The 13545-nt window shown below is 43.5% G+C and overlaps 1 protein-coding gene across 2 annotated transcripts in view; it reads left to right on the plus strand.

Moving 5' to 3' along the window:
- The window catches only part of WDR78 (WD repeat domain 78), a 75463-nt gene that overhangs the window by 53396 nt on the left and 8522 nt on the right, over positions 1–13545 (plus strand). For both annotated transcript variants that reach the window (XM_029617568.1, XM_029617569.1), the window contains exons 13-14: positions 5360–5484; positions 7839–7937. In XM_029617568.1, the coding sequence (XP_029473428.1) occupies positions 5360–5484; positions 7839–7937 (224 nt within the window). The remainder of the gene's footprint in view (positions 1–5359; positions 5485–7838; positions 7938–13545) is intronic.

The following is a 13545-nucleotide window of genomic DNA, read 5'->3' on the forward strand; positions in this document are numbered from 1 at the left end:
AGCAAAGGAGAAGTGCAATTTCAATTTCATGAGTCAATTAGGAGGTGTAAAAGGCCATGGACAAATTTGGTAATGTAGGTGTATTTGCTGTTTCTAAAACAGCAGCTTGTGCACGTACTTCCGGAACATTCCTAAACTGCCCCCTTTTCAATCACATTTATGCTCAGCAATGAAAGTATGTGCGTACTCTTATATAATAGCATACATGTGCTAGTTACGCATGTAGAGGCTAATTTTATGCATGCAGTCCCCACGTATCTCTTTGAAAATTACCTCCATTGTGAACTCCTCACCTGCTTCTTAGCTGCTCTGAGGAGGACAGTGTTTAGATGGGACAGTTTACCTGGATACTTCGGTTTTCCTCTTCATCCAGCCAGACCAGTCCAATCGCTTGGGTTATGTCCCCCAGCGAGCAGATGGAGGTAGAGATTAACAGGTTTGCTGTCATCAGCCTGCCAGTATTCTCTGTCTCCAGCAGATGGCAGGAGAGCATGTCCCCAGCTCTGCGATGAGGCACTGCTTGAAAAGAATTGGATTGTAAGAGCATCTGCTGTGATAAAAGCCTTGTGCTCCATCCCCACGAGGAGCATGGCCGTAGACCAGAGGGCTTCCAAGGGTTTGGTTTGGGCTCCACATTTCATTCTATGTTGTCCTGTTTCCTCCAATTTCCCTCCTCCCCCTCATTTCCTCTCTTCTCTGATTAGACCTTCTCTAAAAAAAAAAAAAAAAAATAATAATAAGACAAGAAAGAAACCTAGGCTGGTTTCTTATTCTCCCTATGCCTTGTTAATGTCATAAAGTTAATAAAAAACAAAAAAAGAGAGACCACGATTTCTGCACAGGAAGATGATTCCTTTTGGGAGGCTCAGTGTTGTTCAGCAGTGCTTCAAACAGCGTCGTAGTGAGTAAACAAGAAAAATAAAGCAAGATTCTCTTTTTTGCATCCTGGGATTTGGTTTTGTTTTAAACGGTGTAAGGGGGTATGTCCTCTCTGGTGGAGCATGGAGGAAAGCCCTCTGTATGCATTGTGCAAGACCGAGGCAGATGAGGAGAAGGGGGTTCATTGTGCCATGCCTGTGCAGAGAGAGAGGGAGAGGAATTTGGGGTGCAGAAGGAGACATCTGCTCTGGAGGGGGACCGTTCTGGCAGCGCTGGTAGTGCAGTCAGTTCCTGCCATGCCTGGTCCAGTGTCCATTATGTAGGCGCAGCTTCACGGTCAGTGAGCCCTTAAGACGGAGGCGTGATTGATGCAGATGAGTAGGCAAAACCACTAGGCCCATGCCGTCGGCAGGCAGACATGCTCAGAAACTGGGTCTGGGTTTCACCTTTACCAACCCTTTCCCCCAGAGGTTGAGCCCTTGGGTTCAGGAACCGGCAGAACTTATGCGAGGGCCCAATGAGCGAAGGAAGTCCGGGAACAGGCCACTGGTCAGGGCAGGCAGCGTACAAGGGAAGTCAGATACCAGACCGAGGTTGAGGCAGATAACAGGCCAAGCATGAGAGATCAGTCTGAGAGGAAGCGAGGGTCAAGGCAAGGAGAAGAGGCAGGCAAGAGCAAGGCAGGGGACACAGACAGAAGCAGGAACACAGCAGGCACACACAGTGGACTCTGGCAGAATAAGGCCTGTAATGAAGAGACATTCACTCTCCTCATTCTTACCCCTACATAATGCCTTTTCTGCCCTGGAAAATGAAGAAACACCAACAATAGAATTTGAAGTGATGTCTGAAAGTGAAGACACCCAATGCACCCAGAAGCCCTTCAATGGGATCAAATGTCATAAAAGATAGCTTCTTCTGCTGGGAGGCTCGATCATCAAAGGAACCAATTTGGGAGCTCATTTTGATGGTGACACAACAATTAAAAGCCTTCCAGGATCCTCAGGTAGTAGAAATGCAAACCAGATACTGAAAGCTATTGTAGAAGAAAGTAAGAACTTTGATATCGATGTTATCATCCATCTGGGGACCAATGACCTCGGTAGAAATGGTATCCATGAAGTACAGAAAGATTTCCAAAATCTAGGGAAGAAGATAAGACACGTAGCAAAGAGGGAAAAGAAAGATTATGCAATTCCTGGCTTAAAACCTGGTGTACAGAAAGTGGTTTTGGATACATTGGAGGCTGGGGGCCGTGTATGGAAAGGCTATATAGAAAGGATGGCCTACGTTTGTCTGTAGCAGGAAGGAGGATGCTAAGAGAGAAATTCAGCTCATATATTATCAGTCATTTAAATTAGAGAATTGGGGTGGCAGGACCTGGACCTTGTTTTATTTGCCTTGCTCATAGAAGAAAAGTCTCTGTGTGGCAGCGACACCTGAGGGAACAGGAAAAGGGGGGGGGAGGGGGTGAGAGATGTCCTAAAAGGCAATTTAGGGGAGAAGGATTCAGCTCTGTGTGTTAGCGTTACAGCCCTCATGTGCCACGGCAGTGCCCTTTCTTTAAAGGGCTCCTGTTGTATTTCGCCAGCTGCATATATTGATGGCAGTGGCCTCTGGTGTGCAGTTACTGCATGCGGATGTGGCTGTTTAGTGGCTGTGCACCTTCCAGCCTTGAGTGCACCTTCCAGCCTGCCAATCCACCCTCCCCCCAACTCTTACCATGCTTCCCTCCTGGTATATTCTGGCTAAAATAGTAGCGCTATACTTCCTGTGTATTTCCCCGAGCAACAGCAGAAGGCTGCTGCAGCTTTCCAAGCTGAAAGTAGCAGGAGAAGTAGCGTAGTTAGGGCTGGGGTGGAGGCTGTTATGGATTTTATACATTGCTAGACCTGGGAACGAGTGGGTGGTGGTGATAGTGGTGACGTGGCGGTGTTTTCTCGCAGCGCACAAAGCAGTCGTTTCTTAACCAGGCCTCCCCTTCCTTTGTGAATACCACGGTACCCATTAGCTATCACCGCACAGTTTTAATGTTAAATAATGCGCTAAAAAATGTGTTAAATAGACAGGAGATACGAATATCCTAAAATTAAAAAAAAAAAGGGCAGAAAAGGGAACTTAAATCACACGATACACAACATGAAAGAATTCTGGCAAAAAGAAAGGTAACCCAAACTCTAAGAGCAAGGAGATCAAAGAATCAGGCGCCAAGAAAGAAGAAAGCTCTGATGGGTCAAAAAGCCCCTCTTTATTATTCTGATATGTAACAATGCACTTGCAAGGAAGTTTAAGAAGGAAAAACCTCTCCAACCTCAAAACCTTAGGCCGATATAACAACAAACACTGCCTCCACTGTTTTTGTGTAGCTTGAGCCACATCCGGAAAAATCCTCACTGTGAGAGCTAAAAAGGCCTCCTGTCTGCGGGCCTCATTCACTAAGCCACATTATTTAGTTCTTCTGCTCTTTGCTGTTCTAACTCCTATTTATGGAGGACTTTAATGTGATGCGTGTTAAAGTGGATACTCGTAATGTTGTTGTTAAAACTTAAATATATTTTATTTATTTCCAAAATATATGAATCGCTTTCCATGTTTTACAGTAAAATCTTCCAAAGCGATGTAAAATGAAAAAATAGAAATCGTACAAAAATAAAATAGGATACCCCAATTATACTATAAAATAGCTAAAAACATTACCCTAACTAAAGAAACATACTTCTACCATTAACTTGAAATTGAAACAAAACAATTTATTGCTAGGCCAAGCTGTTCCTTTATTAAATATATAAATACAAAGGGAAAAAAGAATTTGCAAGATGCATCTTATCTGCACAAAAAACCTAATTAGAAAAACCTTCAAAATTAGATAAAGAGCCACATTTTTAAACCCGTTTTAAAATTAATGAAATTTTGGCAAGACACAATTCCCCAGGCAGCACATTGCAGAGATGGGGAGTAATCATGGAAATAGCCCTCTCGCAGCTTAAATACTTAGATGGATTCCATGCCTTGCGCACAATGACGGTAACTTTTGAACAAGCACGCGGGCACACGTGTGCATGTTTGATGGCTTGCGCCAGGCAACACGGCTATTTTATAACATACATGCATATATGCACACATGGTATGAAATAGGCCGAATGCGTGCGTAGGCGGGGGGGATTTTATTAGATGCGTGCCAGCGCAATTACCAGGTTTCCCTATTCATTCCCATTTTGCCCAGGTAAGGGATAAGACTTCCTAACCCCCCCCCCCACACAAGTAAAATAGCCTCCCTTTTACTCTGTTAACCCCGACCTTTAAAACCCCGCTCACCACTTTATTTCTTTTTTTGTTTTCTGACTTACCCTCCATCCATAGGAGAAGTAAAGTTACGGGGCAGGGACCCCGGCGCTCGCTGGGGTGTGTAAGTATTTTCGTGCTGGTTTCATTGAGAAATCCTGGGACGCCCATGTCCCACCCCTTTTTTTTTTATTTATAATTTTAAGCAGAAATACAGGACGCATCTCTCCAAGTTTTGGCGCGCGCTGGGCTTTTAAAATTCACCTTGATATTTCCTAATGTTTGTGAGTGGGGAGTGTGTGCAAAGTTCATCCTGAAGTAGGTATGCAAAGGGAAACCCCCCCCCCCCCCCCGTTTCCACAGACTTAGGGGGTTATTTTTCTAAAGCTATCGCACGCGTGCGATAGCTAGCTCGGGGCGGAGTCAGCCCCGGAAGAGGAGGAGTCGGGGGCAGCACTGGGGCTGACGCCGCGAAGACTGCGCCGACAGCGAAAGGTAAGCACCTTTATCGCTGTCAGTTTCGCGCCGAATAGCTACACCTTTTATGGTGTGGTTATTTGGTGCGACGCCGGCAGCGATCGCACCGCGGAGGTTCACTCTGCCTTGCGGCATTAGTGGATCCAGCCCTTAGTGAAGGTTCTTTGAATTGTAACCAGTGTCTGATAGCATATTTGTGGATATTTAGAGAGAGAAGTTAAGTCAGAATCGTTCCGACAAATCTCTGAGCGATGAAATGCAGTACTGCCCCTTAAAACTTTCACCTTTATCCAACTTTACCATGTCATTACTGCAGCCCCCTGGAGTTTTAAACTGCCCTAGCCATCCGGATTACTGCAGATACTTTACAACTGTGAGACTTCCTTTTCCCATTTAAGAGCAATGCTTCTTGAGGACACAAAAATAATTACTCTAAAAAAAAAAAAAAATAGCTTGGTTGCTGGCTATCTTTAAACCAAGTACCACAACTTAATGCACTCAAGAAGAGAGAGAAGGGCGAGGTTTTTCAAAGCATTCTAGTAACTGTGGTTATCAGGTCGTTACAGAAATCCTGCATCCCATCAGCTCACCCCAGCCTATGGCACAAAGACTCTTTCTCTCCTTTACACCTGCTACATATGGATGAGTCAAGAAACCCCAGCTTGGGCACAGATTTGGAAAGGAATTGACTTTACCTCACTACTGCAAATGTATTTTGTAGATCTGATGAAACTTAAACGCACAGGAAATGAAAAATACAGAAAATTATCAAGTGAAAAAGAGAGGAAAGCGGAAGCCTTCATTTCTCGACAGGCACCTGGCATGTGCTTTGATTTTCATCCACAGGTAGGTTTATGAAATCCCTGTTTGAATTACTATTCTCTATATTCACTGAGCCATTGTTTTATCTGACAGAACCAAACATTACAGTTATGAATCGGTTATTGAAACGCACAGTAGGTGAGTTTGGCATTTTAAATCTTTTTTTTTTTTTTTTTTAAACTAAAATCAATAGTGAAATTGAAGAATTACTATGGGTTAGTTAACTCCATTCTTATTTTTAACTAGTAACGTAATTGAAATGATGAAACATAATCGGCATACATTCCAGCATGTAGCAAAATAATCTACAGATAACACCTTAGAATATTTATTTAAAATCCAGTAGTTGGTGGGTGCTTTACCATCAACCAAATAGTTTTCTTCCCTGCTAAGCTCCTATTTTATTTCAGATCTAAATTCCACAATAGACGTAGTAAATAAGAGAGGTGCCCTGTGACAGAGCTCTCTGTGGCTGCTCTATAAAAAAAAAAAAAGAATGTCTCACAAGAGATACAGGGCTTGAAGTGGCACGGCAAAAGCCATATCTTCGTGTCAATCGACTGCACTTTGGCTCTGGCAAGGGTAGGAAGAGCAGCTGTGGCCTGGTGGATTCCATCCCGTTGGGCACCAAAGAAAAGCTGTGGGCCAGCCCGAGGCTGACAGCGCGAGAAAACGGTTAAAGTGTGTGCTTCCCGGGTTCCCCTGACTGTTCCACTTCGACTGCTTCCTGTTGCTGGGAGAGAGGGAAGCGAGGAGGTAAGATGGGGCAGAATAGTGGGAAGGGAAGCACGGAGATAGGGGGCAGATGTACAGAAAAGGGAATTTGAAAGGGGAGAGAGAAACAGGAGGAGGAGAGTGAGATGGGGGACAGAGGATGGCCACATGGGAAAAGATCGGGAAGCCTGCGACACCATGAGCGGTCCTGGGCTGGCCAGAGAACGGACTCTGGCTGTTCTCGCATAAACCTTAATGACAAGAAAAGAAAGCAGAAGCAGCTCTACTAACACCCCCTCCCCTCCCCCCCAACTTACGCGATCAAGGCTGCATTTGCAAGCACATCCACGCGGCAGTATAAAGGCGTGTATTGCCGACTTTATAACAGGCATACGTATGCACGCCCATACGTGCATATGTTATAAAAATGCCCTGTCCTTGTGCGCAAGCCGGTAAAAGGCGCGCACATGTGCGAGGGTCTTAAAATTTACCTCTATGGATACAAAGTACTTTGAACCTGCGGACTTTAGCCGTACATGGGATGCTAAAAATTACCCTCCCTATGGAGATGACAACATGAAGCAGAGGCAACGTAAAATGGCTGCAGTGAGGAGGGAGTGAAAAGTACCAGGACCTGAAGGCTAAGTCTGCTTTGAGGCAGGATTTGAAGGTAGGGAGAGAGAGAGCTCTGGGCAATAAAAGGGGATGGAAAGTCCAGAAAGAAGAGAAAAGGCATTGAGGTAGGATAAGTGTTGTGAAATTTAAATGGAACCAAGACAGTCTGTGGAGAGCAAAGTACATATAGAGAGATGAGCTCTGATTATATTAAGCATTATTTCTTTTGTAAATATTTTAGTAATTTTATCAGAACTTTCAAACAGGCTGACGGGTACACATATATGCATGTGTGCAGTTGCGCACCGAGAGGAGTGCACGTTATAAAATAGTATCTGTACGCCTGATTTCAAGCTTAGGCCTTCCCAAGCAGTGTAAGTCTGCTTATGGATGCGCATCTGAGGGTATTTTATAACAGACGTCTGTCCAGCCAATGACCAGTTTCACGAGTTCATCCGCCAGTTTGCCCAGTGTTCAGCTAGGTCTTCCCAACCCCCTCGGTTGTTTAGCATGCGCTCCCAGACCCCTTAAAGCCCTCCCAGATGCCTGTAACTTCTGGGGTTTTTTTGGACTTGTACCTCCTCCATAGCAGAGGTAAAATTAAGCGGCACTGGACCTAGGCGCGCGCCCAGGCATGTAGATACTTGTGTGTACATCTCTTGGCCTCACCCCGGAACACCCTATGCCCACACCCCACCCATACGCCGTCCTTTTTTTTTTCTCCGATGCAAGATATTCACGCATCGGGATTTGTTCGCGCAAGTAGGTGGTTTTTAAAATTGGGTGGACACGCGTATGGCCTACACGAGCGCCCATCTCTTGATTTTGATGCTGCTCCCAGCATTTTAAAATTCACCTTTGTTTATTTTGATAATTAGCTTACATTTTATAAGTGCTATATAAAATTGGTATGAAAGTTTAAAAAAAAACGAGGGGCTTTATTTTTAGATGGATCTTTTCCTATTGTGTAGCCATGGTAAAATTCCTCCAACATGAAGACTGCATACTGTATTAATTAGAACATTGTGACTGACGATTTTTCGTTTCAGGAGACAAATATATACTTAGCAGGCACTGAGGAAGGACATATTCACAAATGTTCTTGTTCATACAATGAACAATTCCTAGATACCTACAGGGCACACAAGGTAAGTTAATCTACGTTTTTAATAACACGTGATAAAGGTTAATTTGATTCCAGACAAGCACTATGATTTCATATAATTATGTTCTGATTAATCTAAACAGCTGAATTTTCCTAGAATGAGGTCGCTTGGCTTAGTGCAATAAAAACTCACCTGCAGAATTACTAAAGGGCAACTTCCATGATATCAAAAGTGTTTGAGAGGGAACGGAAACTGTGTACTGAATGCTTTGCTCAGCTAAGAACCATTTTAGAATTTCAGTTACTAAAAATTAGGGACAGATTATCCAAAACAGAAATTATGAGGTAAGGTTAATTAAATAAACTGCCATCAAGGCTTATTCATTTATCTTTGCACATTCTGGAGAGAATATTTAGCGTCAAGCGCTCAAACAATTGCACGGAAGTAAAATTTCTAAAAGCTACCCTTAGATGGTTACTGACTTCACAGAATCATTTTTCCAATTTGCATTAGGGCCCTAACACATGCGAGAGAGAGAGAGAGAGCCTCTATATAGAGTCAATATGACATGCTATATGCCACTTTGAGGGGTGGGGTTTATAGACACAGTCAGAGGAATTAACTGCAAATTTGATATGACTGATGAATTTCTATTATTTGAATCAATGAATGGTACCAACAAGAGGAGTTGATTTGTACCATGCAGTCTCTAGCTAGTTTGTTGCCATGGCAAAATTCCTCCAAAATGAAGAGTGCATACTGTATTAAGTAGAACATCATGAATGCAGACTATAGTTAGCTCGTTGCTAGCTAGAAACTGCATTGTACAAATCAGCTCCTCTTGTTGGTAAGTTTCATTAATTCAAATGATAGCAATTCATCAGTCATATCAAATTTATAGCACAATGATAAATCTAGGCCTTAGTTAGATATGTAATGAATTTTCAAGCATCCACAGTTTTTCTGAAGCCCGTATTTAAAATGGTTTCTCCAGCTAAGGGGATTATTTTCTAAACCCTTATCGCATGCAAAAAGGGCCCTAACGCACATGATATGATGCAAATTAGGGGGAGGGGAGGAGTCGGGGCGGGAAAGGGCGGAGTCAGCAGTGTTTTTGCTGCCGGCGATAATGTTACTAACATTATCGTCGGCAGTAGCGCGCCGAATAACTATACCTTTACGGTGTCGCTATTCAGTGCGAAAGCCGGCAGCCGGCGCACCGCAGTGGTGCGAAGGCTGCGGGCTTTCACAGGCCAGCCCCCCGCCCCCTGTTTTCGCAGGATTCACCATTCTGCGAAAGAATGGTGAATCCAGGCCTAAGTTTGGGACATAGCCGGAGAAACCTGGCGCTTTAAATATGTTCCCCTGCTGTCCGGATTAAGTCATTACTTGGCTAAATCTTATCGGATGAAAAAGAGAAGGCATTCTGGGAGTGGAACGTAAGCTTAGCTGGACAGCACCGAATATCAAAGCAATGCCGGCCCCTTGCCGGGAGCGCTATGATTGTATTACACACCCAGCAGTGTAGGGGATGTGGGGGGATCCCGGACGGGGCAGGAGGTTCAGGCTGGGCATGAGAAGAGGTAGAATCGTAGCGCTCCCAGCAGTATCCGGCTTTGCTTTCACAAAGTATTATCTATTAGAGTATTATCTGACAGCAATGCTGGGAGCACTAAGGTCATATCACGCTCCTGGCAACGTGGGGTATTTGGACAGGGGCGGAAAGGTTCGGGTTGGGAGGGGAGCGGAGGGGGAAGGATGTGCATGAGGAAGGGCCTTGGATGCTCGATATATTTGCTGAATTGGGGGAGGGGGGGGGGGGGAGGGAGGACTCTTGGACCAAGAAGCCCACAATGTTTATCAAATCTTTTGGGATAGGAGGGGTTTGAGAACTTTGCCCAACTAAGAGTTTTTTTTAGGGGATGGGAAATGGGGGATTGAGCCTGCAGGCCCACAAATCTTTTTTTTTTTTTTTTTTTTTTTAACTTTTATCTTGCAGCCACTTTCAGTATAGTCAGTTTAAGTTAAAATGTATCTGGGTATATGCCATATTCAAACATAACCCATTAGGTTTGAAAGTTACTTGAATCTGTTTTGGTATATTCAGCGGTACATTTATCCCGCTTGATATCCCCGACAACTTCTCTGGCTAACTTTAGCCAGAAAAGTTGTCTGTTCACAGCTTTTCGAAATATTGCCCTCTCTATGTCTAAATATCTTGGTCATCTACCTTTAGATGGCACTCTAGAGCAGTGGTGCTCAACCCAGTCCTTGGAATATTCCCAGCCAGTCCGGTTTTCAGGATATCCATAGTGAAAATGCTTGAAATAGATCTGCATATAATGGAGGCAGTGCATTTTCATTGCGGCTATCCTGAAAACTGGACTGGGTTGAGAACCATCATTCTAGAGGTATAGTTTTCAAAACATTGAATGTCTACGTGTAATGTCATTTACACACCTAATCCTTCAACTATTAACTCACCTACATAGGAAAGCATTTTGAATGGGAATGTTTCTATAACTTTTTTTATTGCTAGATACAAGCATTTTTTATGTAAGGTGACTATCTTTAATGGTTTAGGTCAGGTGTGGCCAACTCTGGTCCTCAAGAGCTACAAACAAGACAGACTTTAGCATATCTGTAATGAATATGCAGAAGATAAATGTGCATGCACTACCTCTGTTGTAGGCAGCCTATGTCATGCATATTCATTAGGGATGTTCTGAAAACCAAGTCTGCTTGTGGCTCTTGAGGGCAAGAATTGGCTACTCCTGGCTTAGATTTTTAAAGATTCATTTGAATTCCTTAGTTGTCTTGTTAATTTCCCCTTGGCTCCTCTGCTATGACCATTTAATGCACCTTATTTTCATAACAATCCTACTTCTCAATTCATGTCCTAATTAGTTTGTAGTTTTGGCTAGAGGATGGGAATAAATAAAAAACCTTAAACATGGGGGTAACCTGCACGGAGCGGCAGTGACTGCCTTGGGAAGCTTGCCTGGCAGACTAGATGGACCATTTTGGTCTTTTTCTGCTGTCATTACTATGTTACTATGTTATTTATTTTAGACCTTGGCTGGGTGGTTTTAAGAATATGTGGAAAATCTTTGTCCAAGTTGGGAACTTTTTGTTACAATGAGAAAATATTTGATTTTAAAATCTGAGAAATATATGTGAGGCTTTTAAAATAAATTATTATTCTGGGCTTGATTTTCAAAGCGACTTATGAAAATGAAACCTTGTTTTATGCACGAATGCAGTACTTTGAAAATCAATTAAGAGGTTTGCATGTAAAAGTACACTTGAAAACTCATTTTGCATTTAACTTTTACCTAATCTGGGATGTTCAGAGGGGGAGGAGTCAGGTCAAGGTACATACTTTCGATTTTCAAAAGTATGAGGATAAATGTACACATAGAAAGTTACAGTAGCTCAAGAGCAGATATACCTTTCTATGCGTGCGTCCGCATGTACCGGGATATATGTGCATAACGGCAAAGCCCTTTGTATCTGCAGACTTTAGCCCTATGTGGACCACTAGCTATAAACTTTCTGTGCAGGTGTGGTGGTGTCAGAATCTGGTTCCCTGCAGACTTTCACACTTCCTTTTCTCAGGCTCACTTGGGAATCGGAAATTTTGAGGTAATATTCAAAAAGGGTTTGATTGAGGTTAGCCAGACAACTTCCCAGGCTTTGCCTTCTCGAGAGGATGAGAAAGGGTGAGAGCTTGTCGGAAGGAGGGGAGGGGAGGGGCAGGAATAGGAAGGAGTCCTACTAGAACCAAATGAAGAGACAGAGGAGATGGAGGTGGAGCTGTAGTGCAGCCCTGAGGACTTGTCAAAGCTGATGGGAGACGAGTGGTGGAGACCCCCCCTACAGAAGAGGGCACACTCATGGAAATTGCACGCCAGGAGCTTTAAGTGAACACTGCCGTAAGGTGGATGTAGTTGCAGCCATAGTGAAAAGAGAAGCACAAACCCCAGCTGAAGACTATGGTGGAGGTGGCAACAGGGCCTGGTTCCCTAAGAACTAGGCCCATGGAGCAACTAGAAAACCCTGCAAAAATGACACTTGTAGTGTGTGCTGAGTGACGGCCTGGCCGTCAGAAAGCCATGAATAAACAAAATTACCATTAAAATATAGTAAACCTCCCATATCAAAAGAAACCAACTGCCAGCACTCAAACAGTAACAACCTTATCTAAGAAAAGTCAACACTACACGTATTACACCAGGCCCTAGAACACCAATACACCTCCTATTAGGAAAATAGAACAAGCCAGGCTGCTATAGATCCCTACACAGAAACTACACGCCAGCAAAATACCTCAGTTCAGTCACACATCCAGAACACGGACAGGCTCTGACCAAATACAAAATAAAGAGACTAGAAAGTATAAATAGAAATGTACAAAGAAGAACTGAACTGGAACCCACAACAAGCCATCGTCCTTATACAAAGCAATAATGGAAAACCAGAACCACTACCATTCTTCATAAAACAAACAATAAAATCTAGAAATATAAAATATCAATTATAATATTAAAACCATATAATAAAAAGAGTAAATATTTCAAACCAGTTAAGGAACAGAATATCCAAAATTTCCCAAACATCAACAAAATATTTAAGAATAGCAGACACATCAAACACTAAACAATAATTAAGGATAAAAAAAATCCCTGTCTCCATACCTGGAAACGTTTTATTTCCAGATGCCCTGAGATTATCGTGGATTAATGGGGGAGAGGAGCGGAAAGCTCACACACAATACAAACAGGTTCCTATTCTCACACACACACCCAAGCATGCTTCCTTTCTCTCTCTCACACATACACACATTCAGGCAGGCAGGCTTCCTTTTTCACACATGCAGGCAGGCTTCCTCTTACACACCACACATATATACGCACACTTTCTCTTTAACATACTCACCGGCAGGATATTCCATGGCCACCAGCAGCGTTGTGACCTCTCCTCTTTTTCGGCCACCGACAGGTTGGGCTTCACCGGCAGCAATGTGGTGGATTGGGCTCCACTGGTGGCCTCATGGCCTCTCTCTTCTTCAGCCGCCAGAAAGTTGGGCTCCTCCGGCAGCGTCTCCTGTTGCTGCCGTCCCCACCCAGGTGTACCTCCCCGTGCAAATGCACGGCCGAGCTGGGTCGGCAAAGAAAGGCTACTTCTCTCTGAAGGGAGCATCCTGTTTCTGCTACTGTTGTGCAGCATGGATGAACACATTTCAGAAATGACCTCTGAACCATTGCTCAGGCTTCTTGGTGGGAAGCCAATGGCTGGCGCATTGAGCATTTATCACCAGATTCCCAGCATTTTTAATACGGCGGGGGGATCAAAGCTTTAATTCCTCTTGCAGGATGAGGAAATGTATTCTTTCCCGGGTAGCTTACAATTTTTTTGCTTCAAGTATTTTTTGCTTTGTCTTTTCTGCATAGTGAGGGATCTTCATTTTTGTCTTTGATTTGGGTTTTATTTTTCCCAGGAATTTTTCATGATAACAAAAACAGGAGAGGAAAAAAAAAAAAATCGGTGGAAAAAATGTGATTCGTATTTCTGAGAAAATAATCAGAGTTTATTTTGGTGGGCAGAAGCCAGGAAATAAGACAATATTAAGCAGATTCTCCCACTCACC

This window comes from Rhinatrema bivittatum, chromosome 10 (genome assembly GCF_901001135.1).
Source record: "Rhinatrema bivittatum chromosome 10, aRhiBiv1.1, whole genome shotgun sequence".
NCBI lineage: Eukaryota > Metazoa > Chordata > Amphibia > Gymnophiona > Rhinatrematidae > Rhinatrema > Rhinatrema bivittatum.